Here is a 23737-nt window from a genome sequence, read left to right on the forward strand (position 1 = left end):
AGCCAGGGCACATGCGCTGGACGACAAACACACGGGGTTAAAATGATACTCACATTTGAACCCATTTATTAACCGAATATCTGCAGTATTTTTTTTATAGCGAAACAAAGGCGACAGCTACCCCCTTTATATCGCCTTTAGAAGGAAGTTACAATTTTCAATGATGATATTTTTTTTACATTACCACTTGATTCAAGCGTGCATCGACAAGATCGGAAAGCATCCCGTGATTTCAGTTTCGAAGAGAATAGTTGCGCAGTTGAGTTCGGTGTAGAAATGTCTAGACCGCATCGTGGTTTACATACAAAAGCGAGTGACGGCAGTGAGACGAGCACCTCATTTTTATTTTACCCTTATAGCATTCGAACGCGCAGGTTTTGGTGACGAGAGCCTCTGCGTCATCATCATCATCAGCCTGACTATACCCACTGCAGGGCGAAAGCCTCTCCCATATTCCTCCAATTAACCCGGTCCTGTGCTACCTGCTTCTACTTGACCCCTGTGAACTTCTTAACCTCATCCGCCCACTTAACTTTCTGCCGCACCCTGCACGCTTTTTTCCCCTTGGAATCCAATTTGTAACCATAAGCGACCATCGGTTATCCTCTCTTCGCTAGATGCTCTGCTCATGCCTATTTCTTCTTCTTGATTTCCACTAGAATGTGAGTGACTTGAGTTATTTCTCTGACCCACTCTGCCCGCTTCCTATCTCTTAACGTTACCCCTACCATTTTTCGTACCATAGACATCTGCGTTGTCCTCAACTTAAGTAGCACCCCTTTTCGTTAGCCTCCATGTTTCAGCCCCCATAGGTGAGTGCAGGTAAGATGCAACTATTATATACTTTCCTCTTGAGTGTCATTTTAATGTAGTGAAAAGGGCAAACGTGAGGTTGCTTCTAAAGCCCATTTAACGCTCCATAAGGACCGAACAATCCGTAGGAGTGCACCAGTTAATATTGTGCCCTCTCGCTGTGATGCATGTTAGGGCGCTCGACTGCTGTTCCCAAGGACGCGGGTTCGAATCCCGGCCTCGGCTGCCGCTTTTCGATGGAGGGGAAAAGCAAGGCGCCCGTGTGCTGTGCGATGTCAGTGCACGTTAAAGAACCTCAGGTGGTCTAAATTTCCGGAGCCCACCACTATGGCGTTTCTCATAGCCTCGGTCGCTTTGGGACGTTAAACCCCGCAAACCAAACCAAATCAGTTATTATCTAACACTGATACAAACCGACTGTTGCAGGAATAACTCGACAAGGATGCAAGGAATTGTACTGGTGTTGCAAAACTGCATGATAAGGAAAACATGCTTGTTGCTCAAAACTGCCGCGTTGTCTTTGGCAACGGTCCAGTAAAGTATTCCCGTGAATACTTAATTCCAGGAGACTATAACTTCGCTGTACGTTCTAATCCAGCGCTCGTATCGTAAGCAGTGCACCTGTGTCACTGCGACGACCACTTATTAAAATCCAACCGGTTCACCCCTTCATTCTTAGAAGCACTAATCAGCCTTTCCGAGCCACTCCGCGCGGAATGCACTGAAGAAGTTGCTTCCTGGAGCGGCCGTGTATTCGCATTCGCTGGACTGTCACTGTTCTTCAACCTGCTTCAGCCTCGACCATCTTCCCGGTGGTGACGGCACATTACACCGCGCACTTCCGCTCCGTGGGCGCGTGCTTTGCATAGTCCCTCGCAATCCGTTCTGGCCACCGCCCTCGGCACTCTGAGCGTGTGGCAGAGTTGGTAGCCGAGGGAACAGGTTTGCCGTATACGTCGCTGCGGCCGTGGCAGATGCGCGTGCGCTGAGTTGGTGGACCGTGGAATCCCTAGCGTCCGTTGTCGCCTGGCAGATGTCCAGGAGGCCTACGAAGACCCATGCAGGGTAGCTGCGCAGAGCGTGGTCTATCCTCGAACAACGTGCTGTCTTGAAAGGGAACGGAGGTCAAGCGTTTTTCGACTCGTTTACTTAGCAGGCTCGCCACCTTACTAGGCCCCACTATAATTACACAAGGTTGCAGTTCTCCTTTTCTTTTATGGTTTTCCGTAGCCCATCTCGTCGCACGCCGTTGTGCATGCATGCATAGTGTTCACCGTGGGTTGTAATTAGACAGGGTAGCGTCCTCACTCTACCTTGGCCTCGGTAAAACTGAAGGATCTACCTGGAGAAGGCTGATGAGCAAGGACTAGTAGTAATGCCACCAAGCGGGATCCCGCGCGTGCCGTGGTGTTTCGGGCAGGTGCGGCCATTCACGTTGGGGGCACGCTAAGGCCTCTGTCGAGGCCCTTCGTGATACATGCATCTTACGCGTGACAGAGCGCTATCGGGTGTTTTGATACACCGGCAGGCGTTTACTGACGTCGAAGTTGGAAATGACGGTGAGAACACCCTGTTCTCACCATCTTGCAACGAACGAACCTTGTTCGTCACGTGAGGCAAGCAAATGCGCACAATGCGCGCGCACGACTACCCCCCCCCCCCCCCCTCCTCCTATTTGCCTGTTTCTTTACTATGGATGTATTACCGGTTAGGAATCGTCTCCCGGCACACGTGTTCTCGTTCCGTACTATTTGTTGGTCGCGCAAAAGTTGAGTACACACGCGCAATTATTTGGAATCCGCATCAATCATTCCTGGCTAACATTTTCGAATGCGAGTAAAAATCGAGCCGCCCTATTTGCTTCCTTTGAATACAAATACTCCGATGGTGTATCTAAACTAGAGTCTCGAGCGCGCCTGCCTCTCCTCGTTAATCGAAGTAAAGTATCGTGACTCCTTCTTTTCCATAAGGTTTATCATTCTCAGCTATTCAACCTCCCTTTTCTCACACCGCACATCGTAACGTTTAAGCCACAGAAAAGGTGCTTACCCAGCGCCTGCCGATACTACTGCGCATATATTTCGATTTTTTACCCAGACTGAAAAGAACTCAAATAATATTCCCTCCGAGGTCACTACTCACTACCAGCAAGGCTCTAAAAGACTTGTCGAAAACATATTGTGCTGGTGCAATACGTTATGCACCCTTGGTATAATTATGCAAATTTCTACAAGAAATACTGACACAGCAAAGGAAGGATGAAATGCAAATGTAGTTTCGCGCTTCGCCACACTATATACATTCATGTCTTGTTTGAGCATTACTACATGTAATTTGGTATAATTACGTTAACGCAATTATCGCGTCTCTGCCCGTAAGAGGAAAATGAACTGGAAATAGGTTCGTGGCTCGTCGTGTCAAGTGTTTGAAAGAAAAAAAAAATATCGAGGCCCCTTGCAACATAAATAATGTGGGGTGTTATAAGGACACTCATTTAGAGAATGACCAAGTGTGCGACACCCGTGGGCTCACGTTGAATGCAGGCAGTGGTGTGTGAGGACGTCCTTGAAGGCCGTCGTCTATTGCGCTACGGATAACCGCCCTTGTCAGCGATGTCTAGCTATGGGCGTGCGCATCACAAAGAACGCGCGAAGTACCTATTCGTTGGGACGCTGACGTCCATGAACACACGTCGCATGACTACAAAGAAATGGCTTCTTCGTTTCTCGTACAAACAGTTCGCGTTAATGAAGGTCCGAAGCTTGCTTAACAAAGGCAGGTGTGCTGCGAAGCACAACGGACACGATGTTTGCACTATGCAACGCAGAATTCATGCATGCCATCGACATTGGCGCGTACATCATCACCATCATCATCAGCCTGACTATACCCACTGCAGGGCGAAGGCCTCTCCCATATTTCTCCACTTAACCCGGATCTGTGCTAGCTGCATCCACTTGACCCCTGCGAGCTTCTTAACCTCATCCACCCATGCAACTTTCTGCTACGCTTTCCTTCCTTGTAATCCAGTTTGTTGCCCTCAGCGACCATCGGTTATCCTCTCTTCGCACTACATGTCCTGACCATGTCCATTTATTCTTCTTAAATTCTACTAGAATGTCGGTAACTTAAGTTATTTCTCTGACCCACTCTGCACGCTTTTTATCATATATACAATATATATAGCGACGACATGCAGCGCGATGACATCGCGCTGAGCGTCGCAAAACTATTTTCGTCCATCGCTCAGTTTCCGGGTTTGCATAAAAGTTCGCCCATTGCTATAAGCAGCTCATGAGGTTAGACAACTGCCGAAGGCTTTGCGAGTACGTAGCTTCCTATCTTGGCGAGCGGAGTTTGTCCTCATAGAGTGGTCGTTAAGCGCACTTCCTGCGAAGAAGCAGCCGACGCTAGCCTGATCTGATCGTCATGCATTAAAATAGCTCAGTGAAAGCTTGCTAGGAATAATGGAACGAGAAAGGGTGTTTGAGAAGTGCATATTGTTGTTTATTACAGGAAGGTGTTGATGCGGAAGTACGCGTTGTACAAGTCTTAGCGCCGCAAAATACAGTGTGGCACACTGCTACCAGTCGCTTAGAATAGTGCCATTATCAGAAGTTTCATCAGTGCTTTTAGCCCACTTAGTGCTATAAACTAAACGAAACCTAAATGCACATGCTTCTTCAAATCCAAAAAAACTCTCTTTACTCCCCGACCCGGCTTTTTGCGAGCCCACTATTATTTATAGGCGCGAAGGCTGTTAGGGCTGCATGGTAATTCATAATTGAAGTGAGAAAAAAAAACAGCATCATTTGTCAAGGCATATTCTGGGAGTGTAAGGCACAACTGACAGTAGTTAATCCCAAAACCCTTTCGTTGAGGTGGTCAGCCGCTCTGCGCAGCCCCAACCGCAACGACCAACTCTGGGCCGTCCAGTAGGCCCTCGAGACGGCGAAGAAACAAAATTTCGACGTGCCGACGTGGGAAACCTAGGCCCGGCCGCGTTAAACCCTGCCGGACACCAAATAATGTGATTACTCGTCCACTAATCAGCGGGAAAAGAACACGAACACGGCGCTACGTCTTTCTCACGTGTCTTTGTCGTCATGAGGATAGTGGTCTTTATCGGCGATGAGGAGATTTGACAAGCTTTAATCACTTATTCACTGACGTATATGATGACATCTTCAATATATTCCGCATTGTAATCCTGCAGTTCGAAGAAAAATACTGTAAGCTCGGTCCAAAAATAGTGCGCGTCAAATAGACTGAAAGTTAATGTGAGACATGGTCCATAGCATCCGTCCCGCATTCGAGAGGTTCATGGTTCGGCCCCCAGTCCCGTCGGACACCCATTGGCTCGACAATGAGAGCAAGATTCCCCTGCTAGGCTTTTCTGGGGTGACAAGCTTGGGAAAAGGGTTATCCAACAAACCAGCATTCGCGCAGGGGAGGCTACTCCATACCCCTCCAGTGCCATCGGCTACCCACCTGTTCTCAAATGGGTACAAGTTCTTTCTTGGCACGGCGCTAGTCTTTTCTTGGGTGATGTGCTTGGCAAAAGGTCTTGGACTAATTTGAGATCGTTTGCGCCCCAGGGCAATTCGACTGAATATGGCTACTTTACCAACGACACGGATATTGCGGTAGTATCGTTGCTTTCATGTACCGATGGATGACATCATAATCATCATCATCATCATCATCAGCCTGATTATACCCACTGCAGGGCGAAGGCCTCTCCCATATTTCTCCACTTAACCCGGTTCTGTGCTAGCTGCATCCACTTGACCCCTGCGAACTTCTTAATCTCATCCGCCCACCTAACTTTCTGCCGCCCTCTGTAGATGACAAGTAGCGCTTAATAATTTTCCTACACTCGTACAAACAGAAGCGCGTGTTTGCGCGTACTCTTCCGTTGGAAGCGTGCACTTGATGACGCTGACTAGTACACTTGCTATTTAGTTACGTTTGTGAGCCTTTTGCTCGTGTGGACTCGAGCACGAAAAAGTTGTTCAGAACGCAAACTGCCGTTGCTCTACCACACACACATAGTAAATGTGCAAAGCGGTTCGTAAGGAACGTCACACTCCCCGTCACGATTGCAGCATTGCTTAGCGCACTTTGAGCCTAAACGATTTGAAAATAAAACTGCAGTCGCGGAACCTTGTTTGCCGGCACCGACGTATTCGAGCACTAATTGACTGTACGAACTTTGCATGGAAAGTTGAGCTCATCGGGGAAGGGGAAGGTGTGTGACTAACACATCTGTTCGGTGCCCATCCTTGTAAGTTCAGCCCCATCCAGTTTATGGTGTATTATGATAAATCGGTGATGGCGTCCGCGTTTGATGAATCTTTCTGGCGCTTGAAGAGCTCTTAAGGCAAACGCTCTTCTGGTAGTTTGTCAGTCGTCTATTATTTTCATTAAGGTTTATCCCGTTCACTTGTTTTTGTCTGTAATTATCATCGCTTGCATCAATGCGCTAGGCATCTGATAGGCGGCCCAAACAAATAAATAATAGAAGCTCGCGTCCTACAAACTGCGGCTTCTGGCGGTGAATGAATGAATGAATGAATGAACAAAGAATTTAGTTCTCCACGTACTGGGATAAAGCTTGCTGTGACGAAAGAGTGCGCTAAAAAGTAACCGCATCTATAGTTGCGTGAAAAAAACCTCAACTGCAACATTCTTCATTGAGCAACTACAAAAAAATCCTTGGAAATGAAAATTCAAGCTTGAAGCTCCAAGGTAAATGTACAGATTACCCATCAAGTTAAAAAATAAGCATAAAACACCTCAGAATGAAAGTATTCTTGAAGTTTATGTATTGTCACCGTTGTTTTACGGCTGAAATAAATTTTTTTTGCTGCCTAACGTAAGTCTTGTGAGTTAGGGCTAATGAAGTTTTGGAGTACTTCGATCCCCATCACAGCTACCTGCTGAACAGTTTGCAGTGTACGCCGTCACCTGTCGCGAAAGCGCAACCGAGAAGTACCGGTAATTTTATCCGCTTCGTTCACGTCGGGTTGCACTTATGGGCAGTCGGTCTCTGTGTCCCACCAAACCAGAGCGAACATATGGGAAGGGGGGGGGGGGGGGGGGGGGCACGGAGATGCACCCTTCCTTTACTTCCTGCTTGAGAGGAAGTCGACAGCGCATGTAGTTGTACCCGATATCGGAGTCACGGCGGTGAGAGAGTGTCATTTATGGCGCATATGCTTGCCGTATATAAAGCAGGAAGTGGAGGATCGCTCGGTATCTCTCTTCACTTCCTCCTCCACGGGAATCCCCATTAATATTCCTGTGGTTCCGCGCGAGGCGCTCTTGAACATCACGACGCGTGCCTCTGCGTAGGAAGCACACGCCTCCGGAGAAGGCATCGGGAGACCTCTCGCTAACCTTGGCATTCGCCTTCAGTAGATGTCGCCTTACGACCAAGCCGGACATAGGAGGAAGAATAAAGAAGGAGGAAGTTGAAGGGAGGAAAGAATAAAGAGAAGCGAATATAGCAAAAACGCGTTCGACAGAGAAATGAGGAAAGGAAGAATTCGCTCGGTAGCGAAGTCTTACGAATCACCTTTTCTTTGTGTCTCTTAACAGTGTACGTGCCCTAGAAGGGCCGCTCTGGTTTTTGGTCTTGGGTAAAACGGAAAGTGCTCGCTCGTGCGCGATACGCGTAATAGCATATCCGGAAATGGAAACGTAAGAAACGAGCATAATCTCCAAAGACGTGTTACGATACTGGAACATAGAGTAACGGCGAATGGACTTTATGCTCACTGCCGAGAATTCTCAAGTTCACTACTGCCGTTATACAACCATAAACGGCACAGAAAAGAGGGAAAAAAATATCAACCAGTGAAAATCGAGAAACTATACCGTTCTATAAAGTGAGGTTGTATTGATTACCAAATTGATAAATCACATTTTTTCTTTCCAAAATGTCCTAGAAATGTGTTGTTCGAGATTTTGCTGTACGATAAAGAAGCTATATAATTACCGAAATTATTTGAACACCCTGCACTATTGCTTGCTTCATACCCAGACTATGCCATGATCGTGGTTGATCATGGACTACGAAACCCAAAGTGCAAATTTTAATGACATTAACACTCAAAGAGCTTTCTAAGCATAGCATGGTACCCATGATGCGACTTGGATACTGCCTCTGTCATGCAATAATTAATTATCTTTAATACCCTTTGAGAAAGCCGTAGTCGGGATGTGGGGAAGTGGGAAGCTAGGTTACTCTTCGCCAGCCAATTAGGGATAGCGGACAATGATTTTATAGTGTACTGCGCAGTGTACTGTTCTTTGCTCCCTTATTCGTGCTTGATATTTTCGCCAGTGCTGTCCAAGCAGGAAAGGTAAGCTCAGGATGGGTTTATCAGGCTTTGAACGCGTAGTGTTCATCAACTATGCCGATTCGCTGTTATCGACGAGACACGCAAGCTGCGAGCACCTTAGCGGGTCTTCCGATAATTGATGACGCGAGACGGCGCCTCGAGATAAGGCGACGTCACTGCGTTTGACGCCAGCGTATGTGGGCTATGCGTGGGGATTATCTTCACCTGCTGCCTTCCTGGCTTCGGAGAGCCGTTTAGTACTTGACCGCCGAACGGAGGGAGCGCACCACTGAGCGCACGCTCGGAGAACGCCACACGCCAGCGCACCAAAGTTACCCTCCCGAAGGCGGTTCCCGGAAAGTGGGTTTGTCGGACAATGAAGAAGGTATGTGCCCAACCGCTTTACCTTTTTTTTAATACTTATTACCTGGATTCGGCAAGGTAGTGGAATGTTAAAGAAATTCACCGCGATGCACTAGGAAGTAATTATCATAATCATGAGAAGCAGCGACCTAAATAGACATGTCCACTGTGGGACTAGAGCTGCTTCATTATCCCTTCGTTTGTTTTAACCCTGCCCTTTTTGAGTTACGGCCAACTTACCTTTACAAACTTTCTTATCTCGTCTGTCCACTTGATTTTAGAGCAAAAATAAAGAGCTGAACTTTTTGAAGCGCTGGCAGCTCGTCAGGTGTCCCGACTTCGACAATGATGTTTAATTGCACGCAGTATGTGCCCTATGAAATGACCCCACATTATCAATAATACTTTGCCTTATGGAAGGCAAACTGACAAACGTGTCAATCATTTCGTCTTCATGCAGATACTGTAAAGAGACCCAGCAGAATAAGATGTGCTCCGGCGGCTAGTTCACATTTTATTTTGGTATAGATATAAGACCCCATGCGGAGTTAGATTTTGGTCTTTTTTGATGTTCCGAACCCTTTATTACGCGTACTGCTGAATTCTAGAGCGGAGTACAGCGGCTAGTCTCCGGGAAAAGTCAATACTACCGACGAGCAGTACGTGATACACTGGCGCCGGAGTCGATTCCGGGACAACAAAAGCAAGCTTAGCTCAGGAATTCTGGGATTAGCGTGTCCGCAGCTGACACATCGCCGGATCATATGGAGATCAATCAGAGAGTGATTTGTAATCCCCATGAATTTAGCTAAGCAGTGATTTAGCATGACGCTCGATATACAGTGCACTGTAAATTTCAGGGTGGGAGAAACTTTACTTGGACACATTACTAGGCGTCTAGGACTGCCTCTATATATGCCAGAATCGCCCAGCTGCTCCGCCAGCTGGTCTCGAGTGAACCTGGCGGATCAAGTTAAAGGCGTGATTTTTAAACCCTCAACATGACTTCGCTGCGTTCACAAGAAAAAATTGGGAGTGACAGCTGTGAAGGGACTTTATTCGGCGCGGCGATGTGCCGTAACCAAAAAGTCCTCCGTGTCATCCACCTGGCCCCATGTGAATCAGGGAGAGGAATGGTTGGAAGCTGTTGAGAAGGGGGTGGCGTGGCCATTGCTACATTTGCTGTGGGTGGTTTTATACTGCGTAGAGAGGGGACAGAAGAGCAAAGTAAGGCACGTTGGGTGAAAGGATGTATAAACGCCAACGTTCTAATACGCAGAAGGCGATGAAGTCATGAGCGGGAAGCAAAAAGAAAACTTCGTCGAAGGAAGTGCTGAGACACATTGTCGTGCACCGCGAGTATATGTCATTGGATACATTTTTTTGAGCTGAAAATACTGACAGTAAGATAAAAAAATAAAAACTGCCGGGCTTCTTGTCTTATACGCAACACGAAACACAACGCAAAACAACTACTTTTTCAGGATTTTCAGCGACTGCAGGCCTATTGTGCTCCTGAGCTGTTTCTACAGTGTCCATCCATAATCCATATATACTATCATTTGGTTTATTTGGCTACTGAACTCTTGTTTTGTTTGTAATTTATTCACGTCATCACCAACTCTTACTTTGCCAACGTCGCTAGCACTAAAGCCTAACAGCGGCGAGATGACACAATTAAGGTCACTGGAATAAACTTCAATGTATAGAAAAAAGTTCGGTGAGATTGCTAACAGTATGTATCGGTACCTGTGAAGGTTCAGAGAGCGAATGTTCGGAATTTCGTGATGTCCTGTAGCAGCCTCTAGCGCGGGGGACTGACTACTCCAATGCGGCGGCGTTAAGAACAGGTGATCGTTTTCAAGAGCCCTAGCGGCTGTGCTTGTATTAAGAAAAGGAACGCCGACCAAACGTGGTTGTTAATATTACGAAGACAGACGTTTCGGCTTTTATACGGAAGCCTTGATAACTGCTTGCGCATGGAAGCTCAGTGTAGAGTGACCAAGGCTATCGTATGGAAGCCGAAACGTCTGTCTTCGTAATATTAACAACCACGTTTGGTCGGCGTTCCTTTTCTTTATACATGCATCTACTACCCGACCAGACAAGTTTTCGTCATACGCTAGATGTCATTAGCGGCTATGAACAGGTGTTGTCGTGGCATCCTAGGCCACCCGTTAAGAATTCGCTTCTTTTGTGTCTTCCCGACGCCCCAGTCACCTGTCCTCCTATATCAAATGGTCCACAAGAAATAAATATTTACGTTGTAATGACAACATACCCGCAGTGTTCAGCCCAGACCCTATGATTACCTGCAACGGATCCACCCCCCAGATTTAGAGTAATTCCAGTCAGCCTGTTTTATAAACCAAGGCTGAGCCGAGGCATTGCAGGTGGTAGAGCTGGACGTCCATCAATGAGATAAATGGGTGCTTAATGAAGCTCGCTGGTTAACCACCGTGAAAAGAATTGCGAAGCATAGTTGCCTGTTGTTTTCCCTTCTGTGCACTCCACCGTTTGCAGGCAGTTTGTCCTCTTTTGTCACGACGATCACCTGAGGTATTGTTCGAAATGGTCCAGCAGTTTGGGCACTGTGGTTCCGAAAATACAAGGTTTATAAAAATTGGACACCCATGCAACGGACCACGGTCAATTAGAGTTCTCCTGCTCACATATTGTATTCTTTATTTTGTTGTAGTGAAGGGGATGGGGGGGGTGATTGAGGGATTTCGCATCTGCGTATTTTTTTTTGTCTTCGTGCGAGCGCACTGTGTCTTCTTGTCAATTATATACTTCGCACGACTGGACGTATGCACACTGTAGTTATGGCGCGTTTATTTTGAAGCACTTCCCATAAATAAGGCAAAAGGAAGTCGGTATTTCTTTCGTGAACCGCTCATATAAATAATTGAATTATTATGATTATGAGGCAGCGCACCATGAAACACACAGACAGGAAGAGGGACAAGCGCTTGTCCCTCTTCCTGTCTGTGTATTTCATGGTGCGCTGCCTCATAATCATGGCATACCAACTAGCCCAATTATCCGCTTTACTGAAATAAACGAGACAACAGTGTGCGCATGTCGTTCTTCGTTTTTTATCCCTGAAACGTGAAGGCATAATAGAACGTTGCTTTAACAAGTAACCCAAGCTGCTGCAAAGGCGTTTGCCGCAAAGGGTGCGAGTCGAGAAAGGAAGGTCTCCTTTAAAGAGAGAGAGAGAGCGACTGGAACTAAAACGCTCCTGATGTGCCGAGATTTGTGGTACGAGAGAAAGGCAGAGAAATGTGCTATCCATCCACTCCTCTTTCCCGTGTGCTTCGGCCAGCTCGGATCGGTCGCCCCCCAGTCAGGCACGCGGTAGGCATCCATCATAAGCGTTGTCAGTCCCGCAGTCGCGAAAGGTGTCACTGCTGTCAGGCCGCACGTGTCCCCGCCTTTCAGCGGGGACTGCGTCTCTGCCTTCTACAGAGACGCTGAGCAAGAGCTTACCCGGTGGTGGAGTGCGCACCGCCGCATTCCACGCCGGCGAACTTTCCACGAAGGTGCGCGCTTTCTTCTTCTTCTTTTTTTTTTTTTTTTTTTGATTGGCCGTAAAGAGACCGTGACCAAGAATTGTCCTCAAATATAAGCGGGGGAGCAGACTCGCTGGTTGGACAAGCGTAAAACAGAATAAAAATAGTGTAACCTCGCGAGTTCTGACAAGTTGCCGTGATGAAAAGGATGGTATTCAGTGGTTCTCTCATCTAAAATGGCTGTTGGAGTTTCGTGCGGCAGTAACCTTATGACCTCCATTCTACGGCGGTCTGCTAAAGGCGTGTTGGTCACTGGCTGCCCAAAATGTGTCTTTAGACTGAGGACAATGATTCGAATGCTTCACAGATTTCTCACTTCAGTAACTACAGCGTTTCCGAGTCGGTGCAACCTCGACGGTTCGAGTGCCGTAATTCCTAGAAAGCGGCCATACGAAGGGGGCCTTTGCGTATGGGTGCATAATTGTTTGCCGCCCCTCCCCTTTTCTCCTCGCAAACGAAGCTGGCGTACGGCTTCAGGCGCCCTAATTTTTCTGGGCACGGTATCACTGATAAAAGCGTTCGGCAAACCGGAACGATAACGCTGAGAGCTTCCTGACGATAAAGAGAAACCGAAAGAGCAATAAAGGCGTGCTCGGCTGTCTCCAGATTCCTTTCTCACAGATCACTCACTTTCGTGGAAAACTGGTCCTGCGCTGAAAATGGTGGAGTCACGAGCTTGGCTCATCTCGGCTTCTTGGTCTCGCGTGCCACAGCGACGTTTCGGGTACTCTCTCTCATGTGACAGAAAAAAACAATAACAAAAAGACTCCCCTTGGGTACGTCGAGACCGTCGACTCCACGCGCGCGTGCTCAAGAAGCAAGAAAGCCGACAAAAGCCACTACAGGAACAACATGCATCAGAAAATGAGAAGTGTTGACTTCAGAGTGCTCCTTCTCGCACGAGCCACGACAAACAGCGTTCTCACGCGCTTCTCTTGACTCTTGTTTCGCCTGTCTCAGTAACACCAGGGGGCGCTGTGATCGGTTGAGTGACACGCTCGAAGAAGACCTTTCCTCCTTTCGTATCGTCCTCTCCACCTGAAAACTGGTTCGTCGAACGGGACTTGTGCATGCGAGGCGTTCTCGCCGGCGTTCCGCGGTGGCTTTGCCTGTCACCTTGTTTCGCATTTGCCTCCTTGTACATTCGCTGCCCCTTGCTATGCGTTGCGGTCTGTATTTGTCAACACTGTACCTCTCACGCCGGGGGGCGTTCGCCGCTCCGCTGCGACCTTCCCGCCGCATTCTCGAGTGATGAAGGACGTCGCTGCTTGGCGTCAACACGGAATCTGCCTCCTCGGAAACCGTGCAGTGTGGTTGATGTTTTGGGCGTCCCATCCCGCTTTAGCCAAGGGAAAGGGCAGCTTTAACATACGCTCTTAATTAAAATCCTACCCTTTGCCTGTCTCTCATTAAGCTGGCTCGCGCGCCGAGGTTTCACCGAAGGCCATGTAGTTTCTGCTAATAATGAACAAAAAAAAAAAAAAAAAACTACTTTTCAAAATGCCTCACTCTATACCAAAGCAAGATTTCATGCAATATCTACGCTCCCCACGACGGAAGTGCAGATCGTTGGTGGGCGCATTTGGTACGGATACTTGCGGTGAAAAACTCGATGGTCGTTCGAGTGGATGATGGCATACCACAAAGACTTTACAAAAACCGCAGAGGGCCGCGATCAGCACGCAGTGCAACAACAGAGCCGCATCGGCAGCTTCCCCGGTCCCAAATGCCGTCACGCGACGTCTTGGCCAATCATACAGGCGGCGGCGAGATCTGCGATGAGCCTCGTCTCGCGGGCTGCATATTTCTGATGAGAAAAGGCTTTTTCCAGCAAGAAATACATTGGCCACAGTCTCGCCATTTCGTCGTGCCTGTCCGAAGAGCGAAGAAAGAAGAAGTCATGAGAAGTGATAGCTGGCAACTGTCATAGCCGAGCACTAACTGGACGTAGGGCTTCCAGACTTCACGTTTGGCACTCGGGCCTCTCCTTTCATATGGGAGGGTGATATCACAATGAGCCTGCCAAAACCCTTTCATTAGAGAGATTTAGCACACCGTGATCCGCGATCCGCTACCATGATCCGCCACCGCGCGTTCCACTGCGCATGCCCAGATCACTTTGATGTCAATAGATGGCGCCACATACTGGATGTCGGCACATAGACCTGCCGCATCGGAACTAATCAGCTTGTGCGCCCCACCCACGAGCGGTAGAGAGTCACGGTGGCGGATAGCGGATCACGGTATGCTAAATCTCTGTATTCACGTTATCCGTAGGTAATGCAGGCACTTTCATATGGCTCGGTTAAAGCGGGGCTTTGTATGTTGGCTGGTAGCTTACGCTATCGCGTCATCGCGAAGGTGTGAGTGAAAACAGAGAGAAAGAGGTGCCGTAGTAGAGGGCTTCGGTCCACCGCGCAATACAGGCTTTCCCCTCATTGCACTTTAGTGGTCAAAAGTGCCCCCTATGGCATAAATAAAGCTGAAACCATAGAGTAAACTACTATGATCAAACCACAAGCTAAACCACAGGTATTTTTTCTGCCTTTTTTGCCTAATTTCAACCTGCTATTCAAATGCACAGCAGGAAAACCTGTGGGTTTTTGCTCAAAGCCTGATATTTGGAAAAAAGTGCCGCAGTGTCCCTTTAATGGATCTCTACTTGAAATTAGGAAGAGCACATGGAGGCACTGCCCCAGTATAAGCTATACGGCTTCATAAAGACAAAGAACCAGCCGAGCTTCCGGGTAAAAAGTAGCGGCAGTAAAGGCAAAGCTGGATGGGATGGGAGGACACGGCACTGGAACAAGATATGATGAAGTTAACAAGTTCGAGATGCCGGGTTAGGTGGTAATGCATTCCTAAAAACAGCGCAAGGTACAACACGCAGACACACAGGAGAAAAAGACGAACACGGCACATGGACTGCTGCTGCTGCTGCTGATAGAACTTTATTCACAATAAGTGGGAGGAATAGGGGAGGTCAGCTAGCACATGGAACAAGATATGAGGTTCCCAAGTGCGAGATGCTAGGCTAGTACTTTGCGCCGTTTTTAAGACTGCATTACCAATTAGGCCGGCATCTTGTACTTGTGAACTTATAGCTTGTTCCAGCACCGTGTCCGTCTTTTTCTCATATATGTGTCTGTGTGTTGTACCTTGCGCTGTTTCTAAGAATGAGAGGACACATTTGCTCGCGCGCGTGAGTTGTTATACACGGATGCCTGCTGCAGCTTGCCTTCTTGGCGTGTTTGGCGACACTTCGTGAAGGAATGCAGGGGGCGTCTTGCTTCCTTGTCCCAGTCCCATACACGCAGAGATGGGGTCGGAATGTATTCATTGTGTACTGTTTTCTTTCGGCTTCTTCGTTGCCCGCCCAGGAATGTATGATGATTCGGTGCAAGGGGCCCGGTGCGCGCGCAGGGCCAGCGGACGGAAATTTATTCGCGCGGCGGATTTGGGGCACTCCGAGAAAAACGCCAGAACGTGTGTGGTTCGCTGAACCCATTCGCCCGCGCGCATTCCATAAGTGGTCTGTCGTCGAGATTCCCGAGTTCTCAGACGCCTCTCTCTGTTTTCAAAAGCTTTCAAGCCGCGGCTTGGTCGTTTGTGTGTGCATGAAAATAGCACCAGCCAAAAGTGCTGCACTGGATTTAAATTTGGGAGAAGAGGGTAGAACGAGTACCGTATTTATTCGCGCAAAAGACGCACCTGTTAGCCTTTGTGCCATATTGGCAGTCGCTTCTATTGCAAGAGGGCAAATTTGCAAGGCGGGCAATCGACGGTTGCCTGTTTCCATTGGCTTTTACTGACGATGTGTCTTTTATGCAACTGAAATCGGCTTTCGAATCCGAACTTTTTTCCTTTACTGGAATTAGTCAATGTTCTAGGGAGCAGTAGGTGTTCATACTGGTGTGCATCTGTGCAAATGTCAAAGCATTCTTTCCCTTTACCTGTGCGGTCACCGAACGTCGAGCCAACACATCCCTTCTGCATCTGATGCCGTGTGATGCTTTCATCCATGTGGAAGCTATAATTTCCAGTCTAGTACCCTAAGAAAGAATAGATTTTTTATAAGAGAGTCATTATACTTAGTAGCATCCATATGAGAGCAGCCGTATACAGGTACACAATGGAAATCTATGCAGCACTTTCCAGACACTTCTGTGTTTTGTAGAAAGCTGTGCAACTTTCTTCTGTAGCCGTGAGACCAGTCTCGTCTTTTAATTCTGATAACATGCCTTGTAGCTCTCGCCTGGATGCTCATGAATAATTACTCCCTTATTAACAGTATTGGGCGCTCATGCATAAGATAAGGAGTGATGCGGCAAGGGACCTGTGATGCAGCGGGGGGCGCTAAGAATTTCTGGCTCCGAGATAAGACACGCCTCCATTGAAAAACTGACCCTGGTAACGTGTAATGCTGGAACCCTAGCTAGTGAGGCTAGTTTAGCAGTGCTGTTAGAGGATATAGAGGGTATGCAAATGGGATATCATAGGGCTTACAGAGGCGAGGAGGCCCAATGAGGCATATTGTACTGAAGGGCGGGCATGTACTATGTTATAGAGGTTTACCCAAGAGACGAGAACTAAGAGTACGCTTTCCTTATCATTAAGGATATAGCTGGTAATACAGATGAATTCTATAGCATTAATGAGAGGGCAGCCGGTATCACAAGTAAGCTAAATAAGCGGTACTAGGTGAAGGCTGTACAAGCATACGCCCCTACATGTAGTCATGATGACCAAACAGTAGAAAGCTTCTATGAAGATGTAGAATCGGCAATGGGGAAAGTAAAAATACATTATACTGTACTCATGGGCGACTTCAATGCCAAGGTAGGCAGAAAGCAAGCTGGAGACCACGAAGTGGGCCACTATGCATTGGATTAAGAAATATCAGGGGGGAGTTACTATAGCTGAGTTTGCTGAACGCAATAACTTACGAATCATGAATACCTTCTTCAGCAAACGGAAGAACCGGAAGTGGGCATAGAAAAGCCTAACGGGGTGACTAAAAATGATATTGATTTCATATTGTGTTCTAAATCCGCGGCGTTATGCAGGATGTAGAGGCAATTGGGAAGGTGCGATGCAGTGACCACAGGATGGTAAGGTCTCGAATTAATCTGGATTTCAAGAGAGAGTGGAACAGGTTAGTGAGGAAGAAGTCCATCAAAGAATTAGCGGTAAGGGGAAAAGTAGAAGAATTCAGGCCCTCGCTGCACAATAGATACTCAGTGCTAACCGAGGAAGCCGACTACAAGCTATGAACAATAATTTCAGAGATATCGTTATTGAGTGCGCGGTAAAAGAAGGTGGTAGAATTGTTTGAGTGTATACCGATAAACTGTCTAAGGAGACAAAATATTTGACCAAGAAATGCCAACGGACAGCGCCGACCGGAACGCGAAACGCAGGAACGGGCGCCAAAGAGCTACGCTCTAAAAGGAATGCTAATAGGAGCCCACATGTCATGACGACAGCCCTAAACCTTAAACTGCAAAAAAATTTTCCATTAGGCGAACACACAGTATTAGATGATACATTTTGACTCTGCCGTGTCCGTTCTAACGTGTCTGATATCCCGCGGCTGTATGCGTTCTGTGCCCGTCCTTCCACACAGGTGTGCATCCGTGCAAATGTCAATGAACCCTTTCTCTGCACCTGGGACACAGCAAACTTCGAGCCAACATATCTCTGCTACAGATGATGCCGTGTGATGCTTCGGTTTCTATAAGAGAGCTACAGTCTCTATTACGTCATTTCATTAGGAGTTTACTGGCATACGTTGATGATGTACCAACCCCCATGGAAGGTATGTTGAGAGAAACGCGAGTAGGTACATCTACTGCATAAAGGCAGGTGCATGAAAATCAGTAGAGTGTTGTACAGCACTTGCTTATACGGCACGAGAGTTTCAATTGAACTTAGAAAGAAAGATAATGCTTAAGACAAGTGAGGCTTGACTGTGCTATTGAGTTAAATCCCGTCCCTCCCTTTTTTTTTTTTAATATGGCTTGATCCAAAGGGTGAGAAGAGATTAGAGTTAGTAAATGCACCGTGAATATGCTCTCCACAGTACTGAAGGAAGTGGTTGATCGGAAGTGCTGCATGAGCATAGGTCGCCCTTCTGTTTGAGCTGCTCCTCTAGATTATGCCGCTGCTGGGTGGAATAATCGCTCCATTGAGCGCGCCAAACCCGATCCTCCTGATCGCTGACCACGAACTGCGCGCGGGCCCACATCTAGTGCCCCGTCTTAAATCCGCGCAGTAATAGGAAGGAGTCCGAGGAGCGCGAAGAACCGAAAAGGTGCCGCCCTCATGTGCCCCGGGAAGGAAATTAGTATTCGCAGTGGGTTCTCATCATATCAGCTTGCGTAAATGCAGACGCAAAGATACGACTTCGTTAGCTGCTCAATGCGAATGAATGAAGCCTCTATGACGCTCCCAGACACCTTATCAGGGCTCACTTTCTTCCTTTCTTTCTCTCCTTCTTTCTTCCTTCCCATTTTATTCCTTTCTCTGTCTTTCTCTCACTTCCGCAAATGGTAGAATCAACGGTAAATGAAGCCTGCCTACAAAAACTTTGGAGGACATTTAAGCTCCGCCTGTGAGGGCATGAAGCGACAGCGTTCATGACTACCGATATTGTTGCATTGTACGTTCCTGCGCTGTCGCTCTGTCTTTTTCTACCTTCCTTCCTTTATTTTTATTTATGTCTTTCTTTATCTCTCTCTTTATTTAACTTCTGCAACTGGTAGAATCAAGGGTAAATGAACTCTGGCTACAAATATTTGGAGGACACTTAAGCTTCGCCTGTAAGGGCATGAAACGATAGTGCTCATGGCTATCCGACATTGTTGTATGTACGTTCCTGCGCTGTCGCTCTGTCTTTTCCGTCATTCGTTCCTTCCTTTCTTTTTATTTCTTTCTCTCTTTCTTTCACTTCCACAAATGGTAGAATCAAGAGCAAATGAGCTCTTGCTACAAAATTTGGAGGACACTTAAGCTCCGCTTGCAAGAGCATGAAGCGACAGCGCTCAGGGCTACCGACATGGTATTGTGCGTCCCTGCTCTGTCGCTGTCTTTTGTTTCCTTCCTTATTTTCTTCCTTCCTTTTTATTTCTTTCTTTCTCTTCCACAAATGGTAGAACCAAGGGTAAATGAACTCTGGCTACAAAAATTTGGAGGAACCCCAAGTTCCGCCTGTAAGGGGATAAAGTGAGAGTGTTCATGGCTACCGACATTCCGACATTATTGTATTGTACGTCCCTGCGCTCTGTCATTTGTGACCACCCGTAAACGCCGCTGAGGGTATCAATGGCGGTCGACTGATTTTGCAGTAGCATAAAGCTGTTCCACACCATATCTCCGCCCTGCGAAGATGTTTCTTAGGCAGAGGATAATAAGCGAAATGCAACCACCGATAGAATATAAATCGAGAACAAGCCTAAGCAGAGATCACAAAAATGCAGAATTACGCAGATTAAAGGTCGCGGAAACCTAACTCTAGAACAGAAAACTGGGTTTGCGGTGTCGAGCATCCCCAGCCAGAAACGAAAGAACCTATCACAATGTGGCTTCTTATACGATTTGATATGTTGCCTAAATAGGACACCTGCTGCCTTTTGTATCAGGGCTGCCTGTAGAGAATTATTGCCCACTGTGGGCGGCCAAGCGTGCAGGGGGAGAGAAGATAGATGGAGGGGGGAGGGATAGGGGAGGAGACTGCAGCTCGTTCTATGTTTGCGTACCCTCGTGACCACTGACTTCGTTTGCCACACGGTAAGAAGAAAGTAAAGAGTGATTGATGAGTGGCTGGCAAAACAGCGAGAGTCCACGGCACGGATAAGGAGAATGGACTGGCGGCGAACGTGGAGAGGGGGGGGGGGGGGGGGGGGGGTCCTTATCACTCTGTATTCTGTGATGACATACGCACGACGGGTCAACAGTCCGCGATGCTCGAGGCCGCTGCGCTCAATGTGGGCTGGTCCACATATTTCACATACGGGAGAGACCGTCCCTTGACCTGCATATCGGCTCTACCTGCAGTATTATGGCCTCTGCGGATTGAGCCTTTCACGGTTCTCTATCATGGGAATTTGGATAGAGTCTTTGGCAGGTATTCTCTATAGAAATAGATAGTTCGCAAGGAACTATACTCGTATTAAAAAAAAAATAAAGTAGTATTTTTTGCTCTCTATACTGGGTGATCGAGGCTTTTGCGGCTGTATTGTGATCGATAGAGAAAACTATCGTTAGAGAAAAGCATGTGGTCTGTTAGAAGCTAAGCTGCTTCGATGTCAAGCGATATTTGGTTACGGACGCAGCATTTATCGGAGTTGTATCGCTCATGGTGCAAGTTCTGAGGAACGTGGCTAAGATGATAATTAACAGTGTTGTGTATAGCCCTTCCACCGTACGGGGGGAGAGGGAAAGAAAGGGAAGAACGAAAAGTAAGAAAGGCTGTGCCTGGCAGTCCCAGTCGGCTGCCCTGTATGCACACAGAGAAAAGCAACGAAGGAGCGAAAGAAAAACCGCAATAAAACAGATTCATTTGGGAATGGAGCGGTTTCACATGGTTCCTTGCGGTTCCTCGAGAAAAAGAACGGTCACAATGCGTCTACATAACTGCCAGCTTACAGGCGTCTAAGAGAGACGTCCGTGTGCCGTGCGATGTCAGTGCGTTAGCCCCCCCCCCCCCCCCACACACACACACACATGTGGTCTAGATTTTTGGAACGAAAGCTTCACTACGCCATGTATCAGCCAAGATCAACCTGGTAAACCGCTTCACCTTCAACGAGCCAGAGGCCACTGCGTGGCTATATACATTAACAATGGCACCACCTTTGTGTACCGCCACTTGACCTTTGGCTTTTGACGGCAGATACAGCATCACGTGTTTCCTCTTGTAGTTGACATTAATTGACCCCACAGTCGCGACAAATTAATTTCTGCAAATCCAGTCTCCCGTGTAAACATATAAACCTAAACTCAACAGAAATCAGTTCAGTTCAGGCGTTCAGTCGTGTCCGACTCTTCGTGACCCTATGGACCATGTCACGCCACGCTTTCCGGTCTCTCACTATCTTCTTAACATCACATAGCTTCATCTGCAATGCCTCGAGAATGCCATCTAACCATCGCGTTCGCTGCCTACCCCTTCTCCGGTGACCTTCAACCTTTCCCAACATCAAATCTTTCTCCAGCGACTCCTCTCTTCTCATCAGATGACCGAAGTAGCTGAGCTTTAACTTTAGAATTTGACCCTCCAATGAGCAGTCAGGGTTTATGGTTGACAATATCGACTGATTTGATCTTCTGGCAGTCCAAGGAACTCTTAAGAGTCTTCGCCAGCACCACAATTCAAACGCGTCAATTCTTCGGCGGTCAGCCTTTTTCACAGTCCAACTCTCGCATCCATACATCACAACTGGAAAGACCATAGCACGGGTTATACGGATCTTGGTTGGCAGACTAATGTCTCTGCTCTTTACTAGGCGGTCAAGGCTAACCATTGCTCTCTTTCCCAGAAGCAGGCGTCTCCTAATTTCATGGCTGCAGTCTCCTTCCGAGGTAATCTTGGCGCCCAAGAACAGAAAATCTGTCACAGCTTCCACTTCTTGTCCATTGATGCTCCAGGACTTGATAGGGCAAGACGCCATGATCTTCTTCTTTTTAATGTTCAGTTTACGCCCAAACTTCTCACTCTCTTCTTGTACGCGCATCAGAAGTCTCTTGAGTTCCACTTCACTTTCTGCCATTAAAGTGGTATCATCCGCATATCTAAGGTTGTTGATACGTTTTCCAGCAATCTTCACTCCAGCTGAAGACTCGTCCAGACCGGCCTTCCTCATGATGCAAAACTCAACAGAAATAAATTCAAGTAAAAAGAAAAAACGCTTTCGCTTGGCCTAGCTAAGGTTTAGCAGTGTTAAACCTCAGCCAGTTTCTTTGTTTGCGGGAACCGCCACTACGGCGTCCTTTATAGTCCGCGCGTCGCAACAGGACTTCAGGCATCACATGCTACCGTACCTCTACATAGTCCACTGCTGGTCATTAGTCCACTGTGACCAACACATAGTTGGTAGAGTGTCGGGACAGGCGTTGGTGCCGTCTTCGATACCCAGACCACGATGCCTTTTTTTTTTTTTTCAGTCTGCAAAAAAAAAAAAAAAATGTAGTGATCTTCGTATCGTGAACGGAAAAAACGTGGAAAGGCATGACCGTTTTCCACGATGCGATATGAACTATTGATTAATGGGGGAAAAACAGCGAGTGCCTGCTGGCCACTTTCCCGAGCGGTCCGTTATCGCGCCGTTACGGGGACGCGGCATTCAAAGGCAAGTTGTACCAGCATACAAAGACTTACTCGACTCAACAAACATTCGCGCATGCCATAGTGAAAGGGGCGAGGTCACATCGTCGCTTGGGTAATCTCTTTAGCATCGTCCCATTGTTCGAACTGGGACAACAGCGCCAGAACACAGCAAGCACACGGAACCGAACCAATAAAGAGAGCGAGATAAACATTTGGCATCACATGTATGCAAATACCAGGCTAAAGTGTTGTTTGAAGCCTCTATATTATGGGTACGAGTTGGCTGCAATGCTTTTTGATTTCTCTTTCTGCTGTGCTTTGGAGCTGCTGGAAATTTTAGTAAAGCCCGGCGGCCAAAAGATACGGCCACAGCTCCTCTATCCCAATGCAGCGAGATCACTCGTTTCCCAATGAGACCGCTTCGGACGCATACGTTCGTTTACTCGCAGTGACGTGGAACCACTAATGGGCGTGATGGCTTGTCATAGAGCGAAATGTTGGTGTGATGGAAGTTCACATGGCTGCGACCAAGTCACAGTGAGACGGATTTATTTATTTATTTATTATTTTTTTTTTGTGCGCCGACATCGTGCAAACGGCTTACTTCAATTTACCGAGTCTCAACGATGTCGCTCCCCAAGACGGAGGTGGATCGAAATGCGACTGCACTTTTCAGGAATAGTACATCTAAACGCGACGACAGTTTCTCTCTGCAAAGTGAGCAAGTAGTTTTGACGCCTGAACGGCAGCGCTCAGACCGCACTCCTTTTTCTGAAGGAGTGCTACTGGGTCACCTGTATCTTCAGCAGCGTCTGAATTCAGCCCCCCGTTTCTTCAACGCCATCTCCACTCCCTAGCTGGGCGCCAAACGTGATGCCAATATGATGGCCAACATAAGTAGCAACCAGCATCTCTTCCCCCAAAATATCCCATATCCCATAGTTACCACCGCCATCACGAAAAAAAAAAACATTTCCGGTGGAAGGGGCGAGCCGGCAAGGGTGTTTTCTCTCAACACAAGCTTGCGAAGCCGTCGACAAGTAACAAGCCGCTGAAGTCGGACGTGGAGATTGCTGAGAAGCGACAGCAAAGCTTGAGCTGTGACGCACGTAGGGGCACCGGCATCGCAAAATCTTCAATGTGCGCGCACGTAAACGGTGCCGCATAGCAGCGACCGCTTCGCCAATTGTCTATGCTACCCTTCCGGCGGACCCATCAATGTAAACGCCGCATCGCTAAGGAAAGTTATGTTTGCCCATTTCCCGTGGCATGTCGATGGGGATAGGCTGCTCTCTCCTTGCCCTGGCATT

At 47.6% G+C, this 23737-nt stretch overlaps 1 protein-coding gene across 2 annotated transcripts in view; it reads left to right on the plus strand.

Moving 5' to 3' along the window:
* LOC146178401 (sodium-dependent proline transporter-like) overlaps positions 1–23737 on the plus strand; it is a 117140-nt gene that overhangs the window by 33021 nt on the left and 60382 nt on the right. Inside the window, exon 1 of one of the 2 annotated variants that reach the window (XM_084578240.1) lies at positions 8438–8547. The exons of the other annotated variant lie outside the window; for it this stretch is intronic. Within the exon in view, the coding sequence (XP_084434366.1) occupies positions 8539–8547 (9 nt within the window). The 5' untranslated portion in view covers positions 8438–8538. Of the gene's footprint in view, positions 1–8437; positions 8548–23737 lie in introns of those variants that run through there. 2 annotated transcript variants of the gene reach the window in all.

This window comes from Amblyomma maculatum, chromosome 9 (assembly GCF_055883805.1).
Source record: "Amblyomma maculatum isolate TAMU_Amacu chromosome 9, ASM5588380v1, whole genome shotgun sequence".
NCBI classification, from domain to species: domain Eukaryota; kingdom Metazoa; phylum Arthropoda; class Arachnida; order Ixodida; family Ixodidae; genus Amblyomma; species Amblyomma maculatum.